The following is a 24,655-nucleotide window of genomic DNA, read 5'->3' on the forward strand; positions in this document are numbered from 1 at the left end:
GTGCCCACCCACCTGTCCAGGGCAACGGCACTCGCACGGGTGCGTGCGCCAGGTGGTGACCCCGGCCCTGTGGGGGGAGGCAGCCCAGTTAGGGAGGTGGAAAAATTGGCATATGTTGATGTTGGACATTCAGCAGCTGCAAATGGAGAAATTGGAGAAGTCCGCGGAAGAGGAGGACAAAAGCAAGCCATTTTTCTGGCAACCTACGTGTCAGCAGGGGAGGGTGAGACAAAATCCTTTGAAACCCATGCATGGTTCATTTTAATGAAGGTTAGATCATCAACGTTTTGCGTCGACAGACGGGTCCTTTTTTCTGTCAGGATAAATCCTGCAGCACTGAAGACTCGTTCAGATAACACACTAGCAGCAGGGCAAGCGAGCTCCTGTAAGGCATATTTTGCCAATTCAGGCCAGGTGTCAAGTTGGCCCAATAGTCAAAGGGGAATGACCGGTGATGGAGAATATCGATATGGGACGAGAAGTAGTTTGTTACCATAGTTGACAACTGCTGTCTCCTGTCACTTTCGATCGATGCAGTATTACCAGTCGTGTGAGCGGGACTTGAAAAATCAGTCCACAACATGGTCATGAAACCCCTGTGTCCAACGCCACTTTGGCTGTGTGCACCACGAACACCTCTTCCATGCTGCCCCCTACGGCTCGTTGGAAAAACATCACCACCGCTGTGTGCTGGGAATGCCTCAAACAAACGGTTTACCAGAGTTGCCTGTTTGCCAATATTAGCTCTAGGTTCTACTGTGGCATGATGTTTTGGAATTTGCCTTTATAGCGTGGATCCAGGATGCTGGCCAACCAGTAGTCGTCATCGTTCATCATTTTGGCAATGCGGGGGTCCCTTTTTAGGATCTGCAAGGCATAATCAGACATGTGGGTTAATGTTCCAGGTGTCAATGATGCACTGCGAGTGCTGGGTGGAGGAGCACTTTCTGGCAAATCAACATCCCTCCAGTCACACACAAACCCTGTACATGACCTTGCCATGCCAACATTTTTTCTTGCCCCCTGAGAAGCATCATCCTCCCTAAAATAATCATCCCCATCATCCTCCTCCTCTTCCTCTTCTTCCTCCACCTCATCCACGAGACTTCCCTGAGCAGACAATGGCTGACTGTCATCAAGGCTTCCCTCCTCCTCTTCCTCCTCGGCTGCAGACGCCTGCTCCTTAATGTGCGTCATAGTTTGCATGAGCTGACGCATAAGTGGGATGCTCATGCTTATGATGGCGTCGTCTGCGCTTACCAGCCGTGTGCATTCCTCAAAACACTGAAGGACTTTACAGAGGTCTTTCAGCTTCGAGCACTGCACACCAGACAACTCCAGGTCTGCCTGCAAACTGCCTGCCCGTGTATCCTCCCACAAATGAATTACAGCATGCCTCTGTTCGCACAGCCTCTGAACCATGTGCAGGGTGGAGTTCCACCTTGTTGCAATGTCGATAATTAGGCGGTGCTTGGGAAGGTGGAGCAATTGCTGCAGCTTCTGCATACAACTGGAGTATACGGGCGACCGGCGGATGTGCGAGCAAAGTCTTCGCACCTTATATGGAGCAGGGGTGTTAACTGCGGATAATTATTGAGGAAGCACTGCACCACCAGGTTCAAGGTGTGAGCCAGGCAAGGTATGTGTCTGAGTTTTGAAAGGGCTATGGCTGCCACAAAATTCCGGCCGTTATCACTAACTACATTGCCTGCCTCAAGATGTAGACTGCCCAGCCATGACTCAGTTTGTCGCTGCAAGTAGTCGGCCAGTACCTCCGCGGTGTGTCTGTTGTCGCCCAAACACATCATCTTCAACACAGCCTGCTGACACTTACCACTAGCTGTTCGATAGTGGGACAACTCGTGTGCAACACTGGCAGCTGCGGATGGAGTGCTCGTGCGACTGCGCTCTGTGGACGAGCTTTCGCTTCTGGAGGAGGAGGTGGAGGGTCGAATGCCTACAGCCAACTGTTTCCTATACCGTGAGCTAGGCAGCACTGTCCCACCACCGCTGTCCCCTGTGGACCCTGCATCCACCACATTAACCCAGTGACAGTGATGGATACGTAACGGCCCTGGCCATGCCTACTGGACCATGCATCTGTTGTGAGGTGCACCTTTCCACTCACTGATTGCTTGAGTGCATGGACAATGCAGTCTTTCACATGCACGTGGAGAGCAGGGATGGCTTTTCGCAAAAAGAAGTGCCGACTGGGTAGGTCATAGCGTGGTACTGTGTAGGCCATGAGCTTGCGGAAAGCTTTGCTTTCAACCAACTGGTAGGGCATCATCTCTTAACGAGATTAGTTTGGCAATGTGGGCGTTCAAAGCCAGTGTACGTGGATGAGAGGATGAGTACTTTCTTGTCCTACTCAGAGTCTCTGGTAGGGTGAGCTGGACTTGAGAGCTGCATATGGTGGAACTAGCGGTGGACATGGTGGACTGAGAGAGGGTTGATGATGTTGGTGGTGTTGCTGATGGCCTAGATTCAGTCTTTTGTAGGAATAACATTGTAATTCCATGACTGCTTTGCCCTTGCGACGACACCTCGACATTTGCTGCTGGTGGAGTGCTAACGGGTGGGCTTACAGTGGGGGAAGCGATGTAGCGTTGCTGACTACCTTCATTCTGAGCAGGTGCACATGTGGTACGTGAGGTTTGGTAGTCCATCCACGCTTGCAAGTGCATGGTGGTTAAATGTCTAAGCATGTAACTGGTATTCAAATTTCTCAGATTTTTCCCTCGGCTAAAGGTCTTTGCGCACTTTTTACTGATAACTTTTGCCTGATCATTAGGATTTTGTTAAAAAAAGCCACACTGCACTCCTCCTACTATGGAAGACATTTTGAGACCTTGCACGCTGTGCTAATTTGACCGTCTTGCCAAGCTGTCCTGCAAGTCCTTTGGTTTTTGTAACACGTTTTTGGACTGCTACGGTCATGCCAGATAACAGCTGTTGCGATGTCGTTGCCTGCTGCGGATCCTCCTCCTCCTCTTCTGAGCTATTGGCAGCGGCACCCTCTTCCCCCAATGGATGCCAATCTGGGTCTACAACTGGGTCATCCATCATCTCCTCTTCAATTTCATGTGCACCTTCCTCTGTGTCACCGTGTCAGGTGGTATAGTATGCGGGAAGGGGCACCTGAGTTTCATCAGGGTCTGATTCTGCCTCAGTACACTGCGAGGACAATGTAGTGCTCTGAGTGAATGTACCAGCAGAAAAATCTAGCAGTGGCTGTGCATCAGTGCACTCCATGTCAGATTCATCTTGGACTGGGGAATTCACGATTTGACTTGCTAGCCCAGGCATGGTATGTGAAAAGAGCTCCATGGAGTAATCGGTAGTGTGGCCTGCCACATCCTTCACTTTTGGTAGGGGTGAAGGACACAAGGAAAGGTGTTGTTCCTGACCAGCAGCCTCCACTGAATGATGCTTTTATTTTTTGAAACTTCAGAAGAGGAGGCGAGAGAGCTGGAGGCTGTGTCAGCAATGTAAGCCAAAACTTGCTCCTGAAGCTCTGGCTTTAAAAGTGGTTTACCTATTCCCAGAAAAGAGAGCCTTCGAGGCCTTGTGGAGCCATACGATGACGCAGGCTCAACAACTCCTGCCTTAGGTGCTATTGTGCTTTTGCCACTACCAACAGATGCAACACCACCACTATCGGGACCAGCTGGCAACCCCAGCCCACTTCCATGGCGTCTTCCACCATACTTCCTCATTTTTGTGAAAATGTACCCAAAATACCACCAGCTATATGGTACTGTAAAGCAAGGTAGAAGGTGTATCTACTATTGGTGAGAATTTGAATCTCAGTATAGATTTGAGGACACAGAACTATTGTCTCAGGCCCAGGAGAGATTACACCTCAATGTAACAGGCTGAAATTGGATGGTGTATGACAAGGTGGAGGGTGTCTATAGGATTGGTGAGAATTTGAATCTCACTATAGATTTGAGGACACTGAACTATTGTCTCAGGCCCAGGAGAGATTACACCTCAATGTAACAGTCTGAAATTGGATGGTGTATGACAAGGTGTCTATAGGATTGGTGAGAATTTGGATCTCACTAGAGATTTGAGGACACTGACAACGATGCTCTCAGTCCAAGTATGGACGCAGGCAGCCTAATAAGCAGGACTGCTGCACACACAAAAGGGTGGAAAAATGAACGCTTGGTAACCGTGAAGAAAGGAGTAAAAAAAGTATTTTTGCTTTTAAAAAAGCAGTTTGCACAGCAGTGTGCAGACAGCAATGCAGCTATCAGGAAGCCTTATAAGGCAGCCTAATAACCAACAGAGCTGATGCACAAAAATAGAGCATCCCCTGTCTCTGCACACAAAGTGTTGTGTTGTAAGTGGAAATCGCTAACAGCAGAAGCAGTTTTTTGGCTCTTTTTCCCTGCCTAACGCTCTCCCTTATTCAGAATCAGCAGCTGCAACCTCTCCCTAATGCTAAGATTTGCAGAAGTAAGATGGCGGTCGGTGTGCACGCCCTTTTATAGCCCCTGTGACGCCACACAAAGCCAGCCAATCACTTGCATGCCCTTCTCAAAGATGGTGGTGACCGATGCCTATGTCATCGTGTTGCCCACAGTGTGCGTCCTCCATCATTGGTTGAAAAAGGGCTCTGGAAGCATCTTTTGAAACGCGACTTTGGCGCTCTGGTCGCCAACCTCGTGGCCAACCTCACGCTATGGTCGGGTTTCATTTCATGAAACCTGACTTCAGCGAAAGTCGCCGACTTTTGAATATGACCGACCCGTTTCGCTCAGCTCTAACCGCGAGTACCGTATTACTCGCTGAGTACCGAATCCTAACGAGTAAACTTGCTTATCCCTACTCATTATACCAGTAAATACAATTATGACTGTTAATATGGCCAGATAATTTGAAAGAAGCTTCATCACTCCACATAATGTTATCTAAAATTACTAGATTTTCTTCAATTTCGTTAAACATAATCTCACTAAATTGCAGCCGCCTTTCTGGATCATCCTCCAATAAACCATGAATTAGACGTGGACCCTTTCCACCCAATAGATTTCAGGATTCCCATGATGGAAGCTTGTGAAATTCCTAATTCTAAAGAGACTCTTCTGGTGGACTTTTTAGGACTCTGAACAAATATTTTAGCAACAAGTTGTTTATTATTTTCTGTACAGGCTGTTTTGGGTTGACCAGTTTTGAAGCATTAAGGATTGAGCCAGTGGCATTGAATGTTTCATGAATGCAGTAAATGGTTTGTCTGTTTGGAGCTTGAGTACCAAATGTTTCAACCCAATCTGCTCTAACTGTTTCAGCATTTTGAGATTTCTAATACTCTTTTAAAATCCATTTTCTTTGATCTGTATTTAAATTATTTGCCATTATGGGTGATCTGAATTATCTGAAAAGAAAACAGATTTGGGGAGATTTATCTGTGAAAACTGGATCTGTGAAACTGACTCAGTTGCCCTTAGCAACCAATCAGATTCCACCTTTCATTTTCCAAAGAGTATGTGAAGAATGAAAAGTGGAATCTGATTGGTTGCTAAGGGCAACTGAGTCAGTTTCACTTTACACCATGTTTGATATATTTCCCCCTTCATAACCCTATTACACATACTGTCCACCTACTTTGGGACCACCCTGTATCCACAAAACTGACTTTTTTCCAGAAAACTGAAAAAAACTCCATATGAACTGTGGCAAAGTATGAAACCAAGTGTGAATCATTTAAGAGTTTTTGGTTGTAAAGTTTTTGTATTCATTCCAACAGAAAAGCATTCCAAACTTCAAAACAGGTCCATAGAAGGAATATTTGTTGGATATAGTGAAAATTGCAAAGGATATAGAATCTTAGATCCCAAAACAGACAAAGTTACGGTGAGTAACAGTGTGACATTCATTGAGAATCTAAATGAAGACACTATGATTTCACTGGAAACAAAAAATGAGAAAAACAGCAGTGATATAGCTGAAGGAATATCTGATGAAAAAGAAGTTGAAATTGTTAAAAAACAGAATAGTGAAAATGGAGATACAACTACAAACAGACACAGAAACAAGACGTTAATAAGAGAAAACAAAGGAAAACCACCAAAATGCCTCTCATACAAGGCAAGCACAAGTAAAATTTATGAACCTACCTCTTGGGAAGACATATCTCGACTTCCTGAAGAAGAAGCTAATAAATGGATAGAAGCAGCAGAAATAGAAGTAAAATCCATGCATGACTCAAAGACATGGGCACTAACAGAATTACCAGAAGGAAGAAAAGCTATAGGATGTAAATGGGTTTTTAGCGTAAAATACCAAACAGATGGCACAACTGAACGATACCGAGCAAGACTCGTAGCTAAAGGTTATTCTCAAAAATATGGAGAAGACTATTGATGAAACATTTGCTCAAGTTGTCAAACATACTACAGTAAGAACTTTATTTGCAGTTGCAGCAATGAAACAAATGGAACTGAAACATCTGGATGTAAAGACAGCATTTTTGAATGGAAGTTTAACAGAAGATATTTACATGGAACAACCTCCAGGATTCAAAGATGAAAGTAAACCAAACATGGTTTGCAAATTACAAAATAGTATATTTGGTTTAAAACAAGCAGCTAAAGCGTGGAATGATAGAATCTCGGAATTTCTCACAAATGAAAAATTTCAAAGAAGCAAAGCTAACCCTTGCTTGTACACAAAAAGACTAATGAACAGATGGATTTATGTACTTATATATGTTGATGACATTTAGTTTGTTTTGAAAAAGAAAGGGATAAAGAGGACATACTGAAAATCCTGAATCAACATTTCAAGATCAAAGACTTGGGAAATGTGAAACAGTACCTAGGAATACAGATAGAAAGAGAAGAAGATGGAAGTTTCTTACTTAATCAAAATCACATGATTCAAGGCATAACCGAAACATTTGGATTGAAGGATACAAAAATAGCAAAGTCTCCAATGGAAACTAATTATCTTAAAGAGATGAATAATGAGAAAAATGTGTTACCAAATAATGAAGAGTACAGAATGGCAATAGGAAAATTACTGTATCTAGCAACTGTTACAAGACCAGACATCGCAGCAGCAGTAGGAATTCTGAGTAGAAAAGTATCTAAGCCATATAAAGTGGATTGGAATGCTGTGAAGAGAGTAATACGTTATTTGAAAGGAACTAGCAATGTTAAACTGAAACTGCCTACAAGTGATAAATGCATTTTAACTGGATACGTTGATGCAGATTGGGCTGGAGATCCAACTGACAGAAAATCTACCAGTGGCTATCTTTTCTTTCTCTCAGGCGAACCAATTAGTTGGACTAGTAAAAAACAATCAATAGTGACGCTGTCATCAACAGGACCAGAATATGTTGCAGCAGCACATGCAAGTCAAGAAGTTCTATGGCTAAGACAATTGCTAGCAGACCTAGGACAACCACAGTTAGAACCAACAAAAATAAATGAGGACAATCAAGGATGTCTTGTTCTTGCTCAGATGGAAAGAGTTAACCTAGGAACCAAGCACATTGATGTGAAGTATCTGTCATGATCTGAAGTGATCTGACAGTTTTAAATTGCACTGGGTGAACTTTTTTTACTTTGGAAAGTTCCAAGGTGTCTTGACTGTCCCCGGTGGTGGTGAGTGGTATTGCACTTTAGGGTTTTTTGCACTTAATTATGGATCAGGTGTGACACCCTATAAAGGTGTGCTCAGGGTGTTCACTCACTGCCTGTGATATTGTGAGATTGTTCACTCTGGTTTGGAGAGCCTGGAGGAAGGATGGAGCTGGTGAGGAGTCCTGCGCAGCTTAGCCAGGGGGGACGTGTTGCAGCTATGGTGTCTGGACGAAGGGCTGGCATGGCGTGGTGGAGTCGCAGTGATGGTGTCAGCGGGAAGTGTCTGCATGGGCTGGTGGAGTGGCGACTATGGAGAGTGGCACTCACCATGTGGGACTTGGTTGCTGAGCTGGACTCAAGCATGCTTGACTTCGTGGCAGAAGCTGAACACTTCCTTGGAACTCTGGTACTAAGCAGCTGCAGCTGGTGGTGGACTCTGCTCCAAGGCTGCACTAAGGTGAAGGATCCTGTTATGGTGATGGATCCAGGTGGAGAAGATGCACTCAGGTGGAGGGCTCTGTTGCTAGGAGCGCACGCAACAGAGCAAAGCTAAGTGGTGTTTCCCCTGTATTGTCTCTTTCCTCATGTGTGTTATTAGTGCAGTGGTGGGATTAGTCTCCGCACCGACCCATTCCCTAGTGAGGGTTTAGGGTCAGGGTGAGCAAGGGCGTTAAGGTACACGTGCGGTGACAGGTGCGGAGCCTGTTTAGGGAATGTAAGGAGTGCAGGGACACTGGCTCAGGGGAACTTAGGAGGTCTCCATGTCCCCATTCCCTATCGCAGGGCCCACCATTGTTAAAGTTTCCCAAGTTCCCCCTTTATTATTTGATTATTGTATGTATAACGTGTAATACCTAAATTCGCCAGGTGGAGGCGGCGTATCCACCTGCACGTTTTATTATTTAAATGCGCACCACTGTATCATTTCTTGAGGGATCATCAGGAACAAGGAATCCTGAAATTAGAATATTGTCCTACTGAAGATATGACAGCAGACATTTTCACAAAGGCATTAAATGCTGAAAAACAACAGAGACTAATGAAGAAAATAGGTTTGACTGAATGAGTCCTTACTGTTGAGAAAGGGTGTTGGCATATGCAACAGTTGTGGACGTCTTCTTTGTGTGAAGGAGGACTTTATGCTAATCTGACAATAGGTGGTGATGTTGTGTAAAGTTTCCTTGCTTAATGTGTTGTGAGAGAAAAGGTCTCTTTTGCTAGTTTCAGTTTGGATTTTCCTACTTCCTGATGATGCAGCATTGTATGACTGTGCATTTTTCCTTTACCTCATGTTCTGACAAGTAAAAGCTTGTTATCCCATGTAATCTGCTCTCTGAAGTTTGCTACTGCAACTGTGGGTATCCAGGAGCTATACAACAAGCTGTGCAACACTGTCTTGGGGAAAAGCTCTCTTAAGGTTGTGTAAAAGCGTGTTTCGATACTCCAGCATTCGCGGGTCCCTTTCCAGGGTGGGAAGCATCTGGCAAAATTTGGTTTTATAACATGGATCTAACAGAGTTGTAGCCCTGTAGTCAGCAGTATTCCTAATCATGACTATTTGGGGATCATGTTGCGGATAGTGTAACAAGAAGGCACTCATTTTTTGAGCTCCACCATGAGGTCCAAGCCCATGCTGTGTTGGTGGCTGGGTTACAATGAGGCTCATTTCCTCCATCCCTCCTGCCAACCATGTACAACAGAGAGGGGATGACTATCCTCTTCATCTGACAGTTGCTCGTCCATCACCTCTTCCTCCTCCATTTGTTCCTTGGATCTTGCACCTTCGATAAAAGTTTGTCTATCACCAGACCTCCTTGATCACATTAATCCACCCTCCCTTGGCACCTGCCTGTGTGACGACAGTGTGGAACTTAGGGACATGCGTTCTGAAGCATCTCGCCCAGGCCAGGATAGTGGCGGAGAAAACCTTGTACCACCAGGTTGAGGATCTGAGCCACGCAAGGCATGTGTGTGAACTTTCCTTGACGTAGGGCCGCCACCAGGTTTGCACCATTATCGGACACTGCCTTCCCTGGATGCAGGTTCAGCAGAGACAGCCATTGATGAAACTCAGCCTGGAGAGCTCCACAACTTTTGAGCTGTATGACTGCGAATCTCTCAGGCATATCAATTTTAATACTGCCTGATTGCGGTGAACTCTGGCTATGCAGTACAGAGGTGGTGGGGATTCGCTCTGCAATGTTGGAACACGTGTCTCATTAAGGCAAAAGTTGAGGGTGCAGGTGGATACCCTAGAGGAGTTAGAGGAGGAGGCAGAAGTAGTGGAGAAAGTGTTAAATGTAGAGGTATGTCCTGCAAGCCTTGGGGATTCTAAAACTTATGGAGCAGCGCGTGCCCCACAGCCACCGGAGTCACCCAGTGCCCGGACAGCGAGATGTAACACCCTTGGCCATGTGTGACATGCAGAAGCAGTGCTGACTGCAGTTGCTTCAAATGCATCCAACAACTAGAGGGGTTAACACAGTCACAGAAGACAGGGAGTAGTTAGCAAAGCCCCAGGGGGATTGTGGGGAACTTGTTTACTATTCTAGCAGTAGACAAAGGGATGAGTGGTGTGTGTTTGTGATCTGTCTCACAAAAGATCAAGCAAGTGAACCATAGGGACACAGGATCCCATTACAGAGTGGAGCTGGGCTAACCCCTGTTCTGCTAGTTGAGAAAGTCTATCAGTAACAGGAAGGTTAGTACTGGAAAGAATTGTGCCACAGGGATCATCTCCCTCAGCAAACCCCCCTTCCTCTTCCATCTCACAGTGCTAGAAGGAATGCTGTGTACTACTGTGCCTTTGTAAAGAGTCTTGACCTGTGCTAAACTGTGCTATCAAAAGAGACTGTTAGTCAATGTGCCTTTAAGAAGCAAACTGTATTGTTTATGAATCCTGTGCTTAAGAGACTTGAATTGTTCTGAATGTGCTGTGATATTAAACTACCATGTTCATCTGTTCATGAGGACTCTATCAATTGTATTTGTGTGAGCAAGTGGATCCATCTTGTGCCTGAGGAAGCTGAAGTGCATAGTCACCCTGAGTAATGGTTCCCTCAGAGTTCCAAAGACTCATAAGACCTGTTCCGCCTCATCTGAAACTAGCGGCGTACACGTAACACATGCTTACTCATCCAAGTGTCTGTGGTGAAATGCACCCTGGCAGACACAGATTTAGTCAAGGACCGGGTGATGTTGTCTGCAACATGCTGGTGTAGCACAGGCACAGCTTTCTTAGAAAAGTAATGACAATTGGTACAGGGGGACTGTAGCGGCCATCAGCTTTTGGAAACTGTCTGTATCTACCAAGCGGAAATGCAGCATTTCCGTGGCCACAACTGCGGAACTGTGGGCTGGCTGCAGTGCTGAGAGGGGGCGGAATACGGTGAACCAGACAAACTGCTGGACCGTGAGAGAGGTGCAGGTGGAGATGTTACAGTGGATTGACAAAGGTGTAGTTTGCTTGTTCTCTGAAATTGGTCAAAAACAGCAGGCATGTCCGCTTCCATTACAGCTGATGGTGAGCTCTCATTCAGCGTGACTGGAGAGGGTAAAGAATCTGAGGTTCTGTAGTCGAAGACCTAAATCTTAATAGATGACACAGTACCAGAGGAGGAGGAAGAAGCAGTAGATGCAGTTGCTGGGGCGGCTGATGGTTGTTGAGGTCCACTGGTCCTCATATTTGCGCAGTGGTATTCCCACAGTAACGCATGTTGATTGCGCATGTGAAGGTTCACACATGTAGTAGTCAAATTATTGCACTTTTTACCTCTTCTCAGTTTTTTTGCAAAGTTGGCAGATTATGTGAGTTGGCTTATCCTTTGCAGTGTCAAAAAAGGCCCAGTGTTATGAATGAGTCACCGTAGGAGGCAAAAGCAGAAATACAAGCTAAGTCCAGAAAACCAGAGAAGTTGGCAACTATCAGATTGCAGACACCTGAACCTATCAACACAACTAGCAGTAGCCGTGGGGGGTTCCTACGATGCCCTAGACCCCTCGATCACAGCCGGAGAATTACATAGGCCTAAAGAAAGAAAGGGGAAATCTAAGCTGCCCCAGAGCAGACCCCAAAGCAATAGGCAGCCCCCAACATATAATGACGGTGAAGCAAGATGAAAATACTAACACAGACAGAAAGATAGACTGAGCAAAGACGGGGCCCAAAACTACCTAGATAGGAAAGGACAGGAAGGCTGCTGTCTGCAATCTGCCAAAACCCTATCAAAGACATAAGCCAACAAGCTGATATGAAAAAGGCCCTGTAGCAGCTAGGCTTCAAAAACTAAATCAGCACTCAGGTATTTTCAGAAGACAGAGCTAAATGAATTCAGCACACCCAAGCAGGGAATGGCAGAAATCCAGAAAAACAAAGCAAAACAAAGTCAAAGCACCAAAGAAAAAGGCCGAGCAGCAAACTTAGCTTTAGAGGAGCAGGAATACAGACTGGTCTCCAAGGATCCCACAGAGAAATCACCCGCAGGGCAGAAGGGCGTTGGCAGCCTTATATCCAGTCAGTAACTCCACTCAGCCAGTCATCATCATCAGCCTCAGATGTTTGATAATCAGGCTCACTACCTTTCTTTACCAGAAGAGGGAGTTCCTCGGGCCTCAGTAATGAAGGGGAAAATGAACTCACAACAGCCCAGGCTAGGCAGCACTTGCCACCCCTATGAGCTGCAGACCCGCGAACGCTGCTGGTCACAGCCATAGTTGTGGCTGAGGATTCATTGCTCGTCGTGGCTGCATCACTACGTGTTTGTGACGTACGGCGCAGCGTAAATGTTAGGAAAATGTTCGCCGCTCGGGGTCCACCGTGCAGTAGATGATATGACTGCTGCTAAGTGGTGGCAGGCAAGCAATATGGCGGAAATGCGCACGTGGGTTAAACGTCACCCAGGTGCGCAGAGCAATCTCTGTTAAGTCACAGAGGTGCCAACAAAGACAAATACAATAAGGCTGAGCCTGTTGGAGTCACAGTACTCAGAGTAAATGCACACACGGTATCTGGTCACAGGAGCAGAGCCAAAGACAGCGGAACTGCGTCCGTCTAGACCTACCGTGTGTGCGACGTCGCAACTACGGACGCCAAGGAGGGCTGCAACTGCAGCACGGCGTAGGACACTGCCACTAGAGGACAAAGCTAGTACGCATGCGCAATGTTGGACGCTAGCAACTGTGGATGATGTAGTAGTGGCACGCTGGTGCTGACTCTAAGCTTAGTCCTTGTCCATATACGAAATATCAGAGGGAAGGGGTTTCAAATGAGTCATTCACCAGAATCATACATCCATCATCATTCACATAGTAGCAACTAGAGACTATACCAGTGCATAGCGGAACGGCCATGCACGCTTTTTATAGCAGCCGGGACCTTCCGGAAGCTTCCAGATCTCCAAGATGGACCAATGAGATCTGGAGCAGGACCTGAGCACATGACTCCCGATCTCCAATGGGAAATCGTCTCATGAGCAGGCTCAGTAGGAGGGCAGAGGGACTTAGCCCCTGGAGAGATTTGCTGCAAGGCAATCTCCTCTGCGGTAGATTATCAGCAAGAGACCGCAGAATGTAAGGGTCTGGATTCCTGAACCTGACGCCTAACAGTAACCTCCTCGTCTTCCTCCTCAGGTGACCTACTCAGCTGTGTGCCTCTATGTTCATGCCAACTGGGATCTAACTCCTCCTCCTCATCATCCTCTGTGTTATCACATTCCTCGTCCTTGGAGTCACCCTCCTCCTCTTCATGCCTGATAGCACAGTACAGTACGCAGCAGCCTCAGATATTTGAGTCTCATCAGAATCACCTCCCCCCAGAGGTTAACGTCTGATGACAAGGGTCAGGATGCTGTTTGGATCCTACTTCGTCCTGCTCTGGATCCAAGCTAAAAAAGTTTAAAAGTTTTGGGCATCTGTACAGATTTCCTCCTCTTGACTCTGTGAAGCTTTTGAGTACACTTCTGATGACCATGGAATAGAATGTGTGAACAGCTCTTCAGACTCACCCTTCTATGGTTGCGTACAGTCAGTTTTATGGTTGGAGAGTTGGGAAGCAGGGGGAAGTAAGGATAATTTGAGTGCCACCTCTGTGGACTGTAATGAGTGTGATGTAGAGGTGGAGGAAGAGGAGGAGAGGCCATTTGAAGCTGCACTTGCCATCCACTCAAGCACATGCTCTTTCTGGGCCTCATCAACAAGACGTACTGCCGTGCGTCTGCCAAAGAAAGGCAGTATATTCAAGATGCCGACAACTCCGCTCTCCTCTAAAATCAGGCAAGGGAAACACAGAGTTCATCCTTTTATCACAATTCATAAATTAATTTATTCACATTTTCATTTTTATTTTTTGCATACATTTTTCATAAATGAATTTTATTCAAATATACATTTTAATTGATTTTTATATTACTAACATCGATCCTTTTAATTTTATTTGCAAAAAAACTTACATTTTAATGTCATATATAATTTTTATGCTAACAACTTGCATTTTTAATTACTGTTGTACAGATATGCAGCAAATTTATGTTTGTATTTTAAATATAACTGCAGCATTCAGGGCGCCAGGTGTGTTTGAGGCCCATTTTTCTATGTTCAGCCTACCCTATATATGTGAGTAATACCATGTGGTTAGTATTGGCAATGAAGCAGAGGAAGTGGACAGCATGTCTATGAAATACGTAGTTTTGTAGCCCTGAATAAAGTATGAACTCTGTGATTCCCTTGCCTGATTTTGGAGAAGCTCAGAATTGTCAGCATCTTGAATATCCTATCCAGAATTTCTTGAAGATCCTTCATGAGTCCGGTGCCTTCTGCAGCCCTACTATCATACTTACTATATGTGTTGAAGATACTCAGAACGTGTAAAGGTGAGAATTTTACCGTTCAGCAAACTAATTGTTAATTTGGTAACTGCGCTATTACGCCCCTCTCTTTACTGTTTCTAAAGAAAGGTAGTGGAATAGCCAATCCAGTAACAGAAGTTGTCAGTTGTCTTTGCATAGGACGTGATGTTGATTCACTAGTCTTTCACAAACATTACTGGAGCACCCCCAGGGCTGTGGGATACTCAGTACCGGGCCGGTGTCTCAAAGGGATGTGTCGCGGTGAAAGTGACCCGGTCTGTGGCCCTGGGTGTCCATATAAAATAGATGGAATGGAGATGAATAAAGTTTATAGGTAGATGATTCGTGACGCTACCTTTGGTGCTCAGCAATGAAGGTGTTAAGCCGACGCTGCGGTGCAGATCCTCTGGGACAGATGGTATAAGGCAGCAAAGATGTAATAGCTCTCCACAGGTAGAGCTGTAGTCTCAGGGCAGTAGTAACAGGTGTTGCGGTAGATGGTGTAGTGTTAGGCACAGAGATGTAGCAGTGCTGAAGGAGTTGCAGGAAGGATTCAAAGAACACAACAGAGTGCAGTTTCTTCTACCTTTACTGAAGGTACAGTCCAGGATTTAGATCACAGATGGTACAGGAATTGGTCAGCCTGCAAGCAACTTGGGAATCTCTCTATTCAGATGGGTTGTGTAGTCTCCTTTCTAGCGCTAATCTGAAGTACTTGTAGTTCTGAATTACACTCAAGATCCTCTTGCTTGATGTTACTTAAACTCCACTCGTATGACAGGCAGCTGTAGCCATCTCATTCTGGCTCACACACGTTGCTGCTGTGACTCCGAGTCTTAGGTGGGAACAGAGCATTTACAGCCTCTTGTTCCGCTGGTTTCTGCTGTGAGACCTTTAGTAACAACGCACCCTCGGATGCCGGGGTCCGGTCAATGCGCTTCAGCTAGGAGTGAGCGTGACTTCAGCTCAATCCTTCCCAGCTCGTCTCTCCACGTCCACACTCTTCCCCTTCTCTGCATGATCTAACTAACTTCCTTCCTCCCGACTACAGAGAGCAGCTCCTCAGCAGTTAGGTTCAGAGCTCCCTCTGCTGGCCAGGAGTAGTGTTGTGTGCTGGAATTACCTGATAGAGAGACTCTTCTTTTGCTTCCAAGCATGACATCACACTCCCTAGGAGGGAGGTAATGCCACTGTGGTGCCTTGGGGCACCACATTACCACCTACCCCACGTACACCTTGAACACCAAGCCAAATTCCCCTTCCACCACGGCCTCGCTTTTTCCCAGTCATGTTGCTCAGTGTGGTAGGAGCACAGTATTAGCAACAAAAAATTAGATTTTAAACTCTGCAGCACCACTGCAAACAGATGAATTTCAGCAAGAGTAAATTCCAACATGATTCTGCTGTGTCATGTTAGTCACAGAAGAAAGAATTGTTTGAGTGCGGTTGAGGCCTGTATGAAAAAGAAAATATGTTGCAAACAATTTGAAAGTCAGATGTCCCCTACTGTATGACGGTAGGAACACAATAATTTTTTGGTGGCATCTGGATAAGGCCTTTATAAGGCTAGTTTCACATTTGCGTTCAGGAGGGCTGCCTACTTCCTCCTTTCTTCCTCCCTGAAGCTCCGCCTACGCGCCGCCTACTTCTATATGTGTCCTGCTTTTCCCTGCATACCTATCTTTAACAATGGGTACGCGGGGATATGTATTGTATGCAGATGCGTCCGCGTGTGGCGATTTGACTCGTGTGGCGACCGCACGGAAAAGCAAAATTTTGCATTTTCGTGCAGTCGCCGCAAACATCAAATCACCACAAGTGAACGCATCCACATACAGCGCATATCTCCGCGTACCCAGTGTTATAAATAGGTACGCAGGAAAATGCAGGATGCATACAGAAGTAGGCGGAGCTTCAGGGAGGAAGAAAGAAGGAAGTAGGCAGCCATCTGCAGCCCTCTTGAATGCAAATGTGAACCTAGCCTAACACATTAGAGCCTGCAAACTATTTTAAAGTCAGGTCCCTTACTGTATGACACAAGTAACAGAAGAATTTTTTTGTGGCCTCTGGATCAGGCCTCTACAGCTTAATTTAAACCCAACAAAATGAGAAAGTGTGATACGGCTGGCTGTCTAAATTTTTGCAAATTAAAAATTATATATTTTCTTTTACTGTTCCTTAGGTCTGCAGACAGTTTCATATCACCATTGCACTAAATGACAAGATGAGATACAGCAGGCTGTTTCACGTTTAGCTAGTGAAAAAATATTATTTAGAATGCTATTCTTATGCATGGAGCACAATAGAAACAGTGCAGAACACACTTGTAGGACATGTGCCCTGCTGGCTTTGTCTGTGGACCTCAGTAATGGTAAAAAAAAATGCTGGAAGGTAAGTTTAAGGCCGGCGTCACACTAGAGAGAAATACGGATGAGTGAGAGGCGCAAAAACAACGCATTGCACTCAGACCAATGTTTCTCTATGGGGTAGCTCCCATCAGCCGTATATTTCTCATCTGTATTTTATGGGCTGAGAAAATTGCAGCATGCTGCGATTGTCAGCGTATTCCTCCAAAAATACGCCAATGCACGTCTATGGGGAAAAATAAGGATTACACACGGACCAGACATGTGACTTGTGGGAATTACACACCGGTGTCCTTTAACAAAAGCCAGCAATTGATTTTGCGATACAGTAAAATCACCCTGACGAGTTTAATAAAGAATAGAAAGAATAGATATATATACACATAGAATACATATATATATATATATATACATACATGTCATTGAGACACATATATATATTTCATAGAGTTCTACATAGCAGAATAACCGCTAAATCAATTGCCGGCATCTGTAAAATCATTCCAAAACCAGACATGAAATGACACATGGTTTACATACAGTAAACCATTTCATTTCATTTATTTTTTTATATGTCTTTTACTAATAATTAGATTAAGGTATGTGTGTAAAATTTGGGACAGCAAGGTGTTAAATAAATTGGTAAATTCGTTGAAAAAAATTGCATGGGCTCTCGCGGTAATTTCGCAACCAGAGAGGGAAAGCCAGTGAGTGAGGGCAGACCTTAATAGCCTTGAGAGGGACCATTGTTTTTGGTCCCCCCGGCTACAAAAATCTGCCCCCAGACACCTCAGAAAAGGCGCATCTATAAGATGCGCCTTTTCTGGCACTTAGACTCTCTATTCCCATTGCCCTGTAGCGGTGGCTAATGGGTTAATAATAATGGGTTAATGTCAGCTTGCTATTGGAAGGTGACATTAAGCCGGGTTAATAATGGAGAGGTGTCAATATGACTAGACTAGTAAAGGGTTAAAAAAATACAGACATTAATTAAAAATTATTTTAATGAAATAAAGACACCAAGTTTTTGACCAAATTTATTCATCTACTAATCCATAAAAAAACCATGGTCCTGTTAAAAAAATAAAACAAAAAAGCAACAATATACATACCTCTCCGCTGGTCAGTCAGGTCCCCCACTGCAATCCATCAGATGGGGTTAACTGGTTTACAACGGGACCGGTGCTAATGCGAACAGCCCTGCTGTAAACCACTGCCAGAATGAATTAGTTCATCTCTGCGCAGCCTCCCCGGCTGACCGGAGATGAACTAATGAGCATGGGAAAGTTTCTGAACTTTTTCCCATGCTCATCAGTTCACCTCAGGTCAGCCAGGGGACTCCACATAGCCTCACTGTCTACCGCTGATGTCCTCAGCGGCGCTGCCGGAAACTTCCGTTCCCAGGGATGCTTTGCGCGAATGACCTCTGATGACATAATGGTCACCTATTTTTTTTTTTTTATTATATTTAACATTCTATCTTTTACTATTGATGCTGCATAGGCAGCATCAATAGTAAAAAGTTGGTCACACTTGTCAAGCACTATGCTTGACAAGTGTGACCAATCTGTCAATCACTTTTCCAAGCGATGCTTCAAATCGCTTTGAAAAGCGCTAGCATTCTGCAAGCTCAAAACGCTTGCAAAATGCTTGTGTTTTGTGGGAAAAAGCATGCGAATTCCACATGCATTTTACCTGCGGTGGGGAGTTGCAGAAATGCTGCGGACAATTCCGCAGCATTTCTGCAATGTGGGCATATAGCCTTACAGTGTCGAAATGGCGTTAAAACAAGATGTCTGCTCTTTACATGAAGAGGGACATTGTGCCAATGACACAAGCCATTGTGTCAGGACATTGTGAGTTTTTCCTGCGCCCTAATTGGCTAGCTGCAATGTGGACACCTAAAGTTAGGGAAAAAAGTAGGATTACTGTTTACAAGAACGCCGGGCCTCTGGGCTCTGCAAACCCCCTCCCCTCATCAAACACGTGCCAAATGCTCATGATACACCACCATTATTGTTGTTAAAGTGCTGAAAATACTTTAGTTGCAACGCAAATATTTTCCCGCACTTTTTACCGAAGGTTACTGATTTTTTCAGATTTTATAAAATTTTGCTCGTGTTTCCGATCATGAATACGAATGTGCCATATTTGTGCCTAATTTAGGTTTGGCGATCGTTTTCCAAACAAATTCGCTCATCACTAGTAACAGTAAAACAAAGAGCAGCCACTACACATCGCTCTAGAAGCAGACTATTTTGCAGATCTATATCCGGCCCATAGTTATGAATAGCTCATTCACATATAAGAAAAATGTGGATTTCTCTGGAATAAGACATCAGATCGCAGATATCAAGGTATCATTTTATTCATCTTCCTATGATCTACATGTCTACATAGACCACGTAAGAGGGTTCATCCTACTGTCAATTACATTCCCTTTAAAAGGATTGTCAACTACATGGGCAGCCACTTTTTATATTAATTATATTTATTTGCAGTTTTGACCACCTTTCTCTCATTTTCTGTGCAATATGATGAACACCTGTACATTGCCCTGAATTTTCCCATTGCAGCCATATCACAGTTAATTCATTACATGGTTTAGTGAATAAAGAAAGTTTCTCTTTTTTATTAATGTCTTAAAAAATCACCTATTGATGAGAAGCCAGTCAGGGGAAAGTATATAGAGATGAAAGTGAAAGGCGTGCCAACCCCATAGACTACAAGCAGTCCTTATATCCTTGTCACTGCGCTTTCCCAGGAGTTGTATAAATATGTATGTGTGTGATATAATCCTTTAATTTTATTGTTTTAGTCAACAAGAAAAAAATTTGGGAAGTACTTTAGGGATTGAAGAGGTGGCCTCTGACCTTCAACCACTAATGTTGTGGATGGCTAACTCAATGGAGCTTCTCAACTTTGTCCAAAGAAAAATCCTAGACATGGAAAAGGAGTGGGAGTCAGAAGGTGAGACAAAAATTGTTTTATTAAGATTTTTTAAATTAAAAAATAAATTAAAAGTAGAGATGAGTGAATCGACATGTTGAATCTTCAGTTTTTGTGACTTGCTTCATGTGAATGCAGCATAATGGTCTCTCAATAGCTGTCATTTTACTGATGTGTAGAGAGCCAGAAAAAGGGTGAAAAATTTTAATAATATTCACCTTGTTTATCGACTGTCCTTCCATCTCAGTCCCCCATCTGTTTCTCTGTGCAGCTCCCTGCAGCCTCTACTTTACTTCTGAAATGCATGCAACACTCTCTTGCTCCATCTTCGCTCTGTGTAGGATCATCTTATAGGCCTCTAATGTCCAGATTTTTATTGCTGTGGCCTAGTCAGTGTCTCATTTGACTCAAGTGATGTCAGAGGTCAATTCAGTGCTAGATGATCTAATGCTGAGTGAAAATGGATGCAGCGTAGTGATGAGCGACAAACAGGCAATCCCCACATGTATTCAGGCTGCGGCGACAGAAACTAAATCTCAGAGCACATCCAAATACTCGGAGAACACCCAAGCAACAAGCATACTCGCTCATCACTAATGCAGAACTATAAGAAATATTGAAATAAAGAAAAGACTAAAGGGAGCTGAACAGTGGACCAGACGGCGGATGCTACAGTGGGGGAAAAAAGTATTTAGTCAGCCACCAATTGTGCAAGTTCTCCCACTTAAAAAGATGAGAGAGGTCTGTAATTGACATCATAGGTAGACCACAACTATGAGAGTCACAATGAGAAAACAAATCCAGAAAATCACCTTGTCTGATTTGGCAAGATTTATTTTTTCAAATTATGGCAGAAAATAAGTATTTGGTCATTAACAAAAGGTCATCTCAATTTTGTTATTTATCCTTTGTTGGCAGTGACAGAGGTCAAACGTTTTCTGTAAGGTCTCTTTCACACTTCAGTTTTTTTGCATCAGTTCAAATCCGCCAAAAAGTCATTGAAGCGGATCGGTTGTTAACTGATGTGAACGGATGGCACAGGATCCGTTTTTAGACGGATCCTGAAAATGCGGAAATATAAAGGAAATGCTGGCCGGGAAGGGGGAGAGAGAGAGAGAGAGAGAGAGAATTTTTTTTTTTGTCCGGCACCTAGAAAGAATTTCGGGTTAAATGAGTGTCTGGAGGATCCGCCACAGAAAAAAACGTTACAAGCTCCGTTTTGAAATCTTTGAGGATGGTGAGCAATTTTTGGCGGATCCTCAAAAAAAACGGATGCAACGGAGAGCAATCCGTCACAATCCGCCATTAATGCAAGTCAATGGGGAAAAAAACGGATCCTCAAAAAAAATTTGAGGATCCGTTTTTTTCAAAACCTGGCGGATTGTGACTGATTGTAAAAAATGGAAGTGTGAAAGAGGCCTAAGTCTTCACAAGGTTGGCACACACTGTTGGTGGAATGTTGGCCCATTCCTCCATGCAGATCTCCTCTAGAACAGTGATGTTTTGGGCCTGTCACTAGGCAACACAGATTTTCAAATCCCTCCAAAGGTTTTCTATGGGGTTTAGATCTGTAGACTGGCTAGGCCACTCCAGGACCTTCATATGCTTCTTACGAAGCCACTCCTTTGTTGCCCTGGCAGTGTGCTTGGCATCATTATCATGCTGTAAGACGCATCCACGTTCGATCTTCAATGCCCTTGCTGATGGAAGGAGGCTTGCACTCAAAATCTCACGATACACGGCTCCATTTATTCTTTCATGTACACGGATCAGTCATTCTGGTCCCTTTGCAGAGAAACAGCCCCAAAGCATGATCTTAGCACCTCCATGCTTCACAGTAGGTCTGGTGTTCTTTGGATGCAATTCAACATTCTGTCTCCTCAAAACATGACGAGTTTGTTTCTACCAAACAGTTCTACTTTGGTATCATCAGACCATATGACATTCTCCCAATGATCTTCTCGATAATCCAAATGCTCTCTAGCAAACTTCAGATGGGCCTGGACATGTACTGGCTTAAGCATGGGGACACATCTGGCACTAAGCATGGGGACACGTCTGGCACTGCAGAATCTGAGTCCCTGGCGGCGTAGTGTGTTACTGATGGTAGCCTTTGTTACAGTGGTCCCAGCTCTATGCAGGTCATTTACTAGGTTCCCCCATGTGGTTCTGAGATTTTTGCTCACTGTTCTTGTGATCATTTTGACCCCACAGGGTGAGATCTTGCGTGGAGCCCCAGATTGAGGGAGATTATCAGTGGTCTTGTATGTCTTCCATTTTCTTATTATTGCTCCCACAGTTGATTTCATCACACCAAGCTGCTTGCCTATTGCAGATTCAGTCTTCCCAGCCTGGTGCAGGGCTACAGTTTTGTTTCTGGTGTCCTTCGACAGCTATTTGGTCTTCACCATAATGGAGTTTGGAGTGTGACTGTTTGAGGTTGTGGACAGGTGTCTTTTGTACTGATAAGAAGTTCAAACAAGTGCCATTACTACAGGTAATGAGTGGAGAACAGAGGAGCCTCTTAAAGAAGAACTTACTGGTCTGTGAAAGGCCTGTTTCACACTTCCGTTTTTGACCATCAGTCAAAATCCACCGTTTTTGCAAAAAAACGTATCCGCCATTTTTTTTGGCGGATCAGTTTTTTTCCCCATTGACCTGCATTACCGGCGGATCTTGACGGATGGCCATCCGTTGGATCCGTTTTTTTGCGGATCTGTCAATTTTTTTGCATCCGCCGAGATGCCTGGACGGACCATGTAACGTTTTTTCTACTGCAGGATCCGCGTTTTTATAGAGCGCATGCCCGGAGGAATGAAGTCAGGAGGAAATTTAACCCTGAAATCATTTCTGGCGGACAGAGAAAAAAAATTCTCTCTCTCTCTCTCTCCTTCCCAGGCAGCGGTTCCTTTAAAATTCTTCATTCGGCAGATCCGTCAAAAAACAGATCCGGTGGCATCCGTTCACATCAGTTAAGAACGGATCCGCTTTCCGCCTATTTGGCGGATTTTAACTGACACAAAAAACTGAAGTGTGAAACAGGCCAAAGCCAGAAATCTTGCATGTTTTAGGTGACCAAATACTTATTTTCCACCATGACTTGCAAAATAAATCTTGGCGAATCAGACAAGGTGATTTTCTGGATTTGTTTTCTAATTTTGACTCTCATAGTTGTGGTCTACCTACAATGTCAATTACAGGCCTCTGTCATCTTTTTAAGTGGGAGAACTTGCACAATTGATGGCTGACTAAATACTTTTTTTCCCCACTGTATATAGTGATGAGCGAGTACCGTAATATTCGTAATCGCTATACACGTAACGAGCACTTGGTAAAAATCACGTATTCGTTCCGAATAGTGAGTACAATGCAAGTCAATGGAAATGCGAGTAATTTTCTGCTAGACCCTACAAAGGGGTCTAGGGGCCTGAGGAAAAGGCTGAAATTGATGGGAAAGAGATGAAACAGAATGGGAAGAACCTGGAGAATATGCCTGCATGCATTTCTGACTCAAATATAGTTTCTAGGAATAAGTTTGTCACAGTATTACGCCACTTTTACAGATACACAAGAAAAACTACCAAACCTAGATTTCTATTGAATATGTATCCCCTATCTCAGTCACAATGTGGGACAACATGTCACAAGGGCCTAAAATGACAAATATTAGTTTGGTAGGACCACTCTATATTCAAGATTTGTCCACTGCACAATGTGCATAGCATTTGTAAAATATAGCCTTATGGGCCGAGTGTTGACGCAGGAAGCCACCATCCCAAGGGCCTCCAACCACAAATAGTAGTTAGGCTGGAGTAGGAAAGGAATGCTGTCTTAGTTTGTCCACTCCACAATGTGTCTAGGGTTTGTAAAAATTAGCCCTATTTGCTGAGTCATGGTTGATGCAGGAAGCCACCTTCCCAAGGGCCTCCAATCACAAAGAGTAGTTAGGCTGGAGTAGGAATACTGTTCTGGTTTAACTGCTGGACAATGTGCATAGGGTTTGTAAAAATTAACCCTATGGGCTGAGTCATGGTTGATGAAGGAAGGAAACAGGTTTTTATGGGAAGGGGTCGACATCAACTGCAGTAGCATGAATCAGCATTTTTGGTGAATTTAGGTTGGTTTGCTGTCATCTGGAGGGATTACAAACTGTAGAGAACCCAGAAACCAGGGGAAGAGTCCTGAGGAGAGAATTTGCATATTCCCAGTGCCTTCTGGGATAAGTGAAGAGTCTCCGCGAGCTCAACGATCACTGGATTTTGGCTGTTACAGCTGAAAAGAGGAAATCGGTAAACCAGGGGAAGAATCCTGAGGAGAGAATTTGCATATTCCCAGTGCCTTCTGGGATAAGTGAAGAGTCTCCGCGAGCTCAACGATCACTGGATTTTGTCTGTTACAGCTGAAAGGAGGAAATCGGTAAACCGCGCGCCTATCGGCGCGCAAATTTTGGTTCATTTTTCATCACTGAAATCTCATTGACAATAACAATATGGAAGAGGCCAGGAGCCATTTGGTGACCTGCATTTCTTGCTACATGTTCACAGACTTACCAGTGGAAAAGGCAAACTTCACATGCCACAAATGCAAGCTTGTGTCAATGTTGAAGGAAAAGTTGCAAAATCTCGAAGAGAGGTTAGCTACGTTGAAGATCATTAAGGAAGGTGAAGAGTTCTTAGACAGAGCAGAATTATCTCTTCATGTTACAGAAAGAGAACAAATTAAAAGTGCACCTGAAAAAACAGAGGAATGGAAACAAGTGACCCAGAGAAGCAGGAGGATCGGGAGGCAGTCAGTGCCCATACTGCTCAGGAACCAGTACCAGGCTCTCACGCAGGAGAACGATGAAGAAATACATCAGGATAAGACTTTGCCCACAAAGAGCAACCTTGTATGCCTT

At 44.4% G+C, this 24,655-nt stretch overlaps 1 protein-coding gene across 3 annotated transcripts in view; it reads left to right on the plus strand.

Annotated features, from left to right (window-relative positions):
- Positions 1-24,655, plus strand: part of RASIP1 (Ras interacting protein 1) — a 452,478-nt gene that overhangs the window by 336,283 nt on the left and 91,540 nt on the right. For all 3 annotated transcript variants that reach the window (XM_073552118.1, XM_073552119.1, XM_073552120.1), the window contains exon 7: positions 19,628-19,779. In XM_073552118.1, the coding sequence (XP_073408219.1) occupies positions 19,628-19,779 (152 nt within the window). The remainder of the gene's footprint in view (positions 1-19,627; positions 19,780-24,655) is intronic.

Source organism: Dendrobates tinctorius, unplaced genomic scaffold (genome assembly GCF_039654945.1).
Source record: "Dendrobates tinctorius isolate UK_male_01 unplaced genomic scaffold, ASM3965494v1 ptg000184l, whole genome shotgun sequence".
Taxonomy (NCBI): Eukaryota; Metazoa; Chordata; class Amphibia; order Anura; family Dendrobatidae; genus Dendrobates; species Dendrobates tinctorius.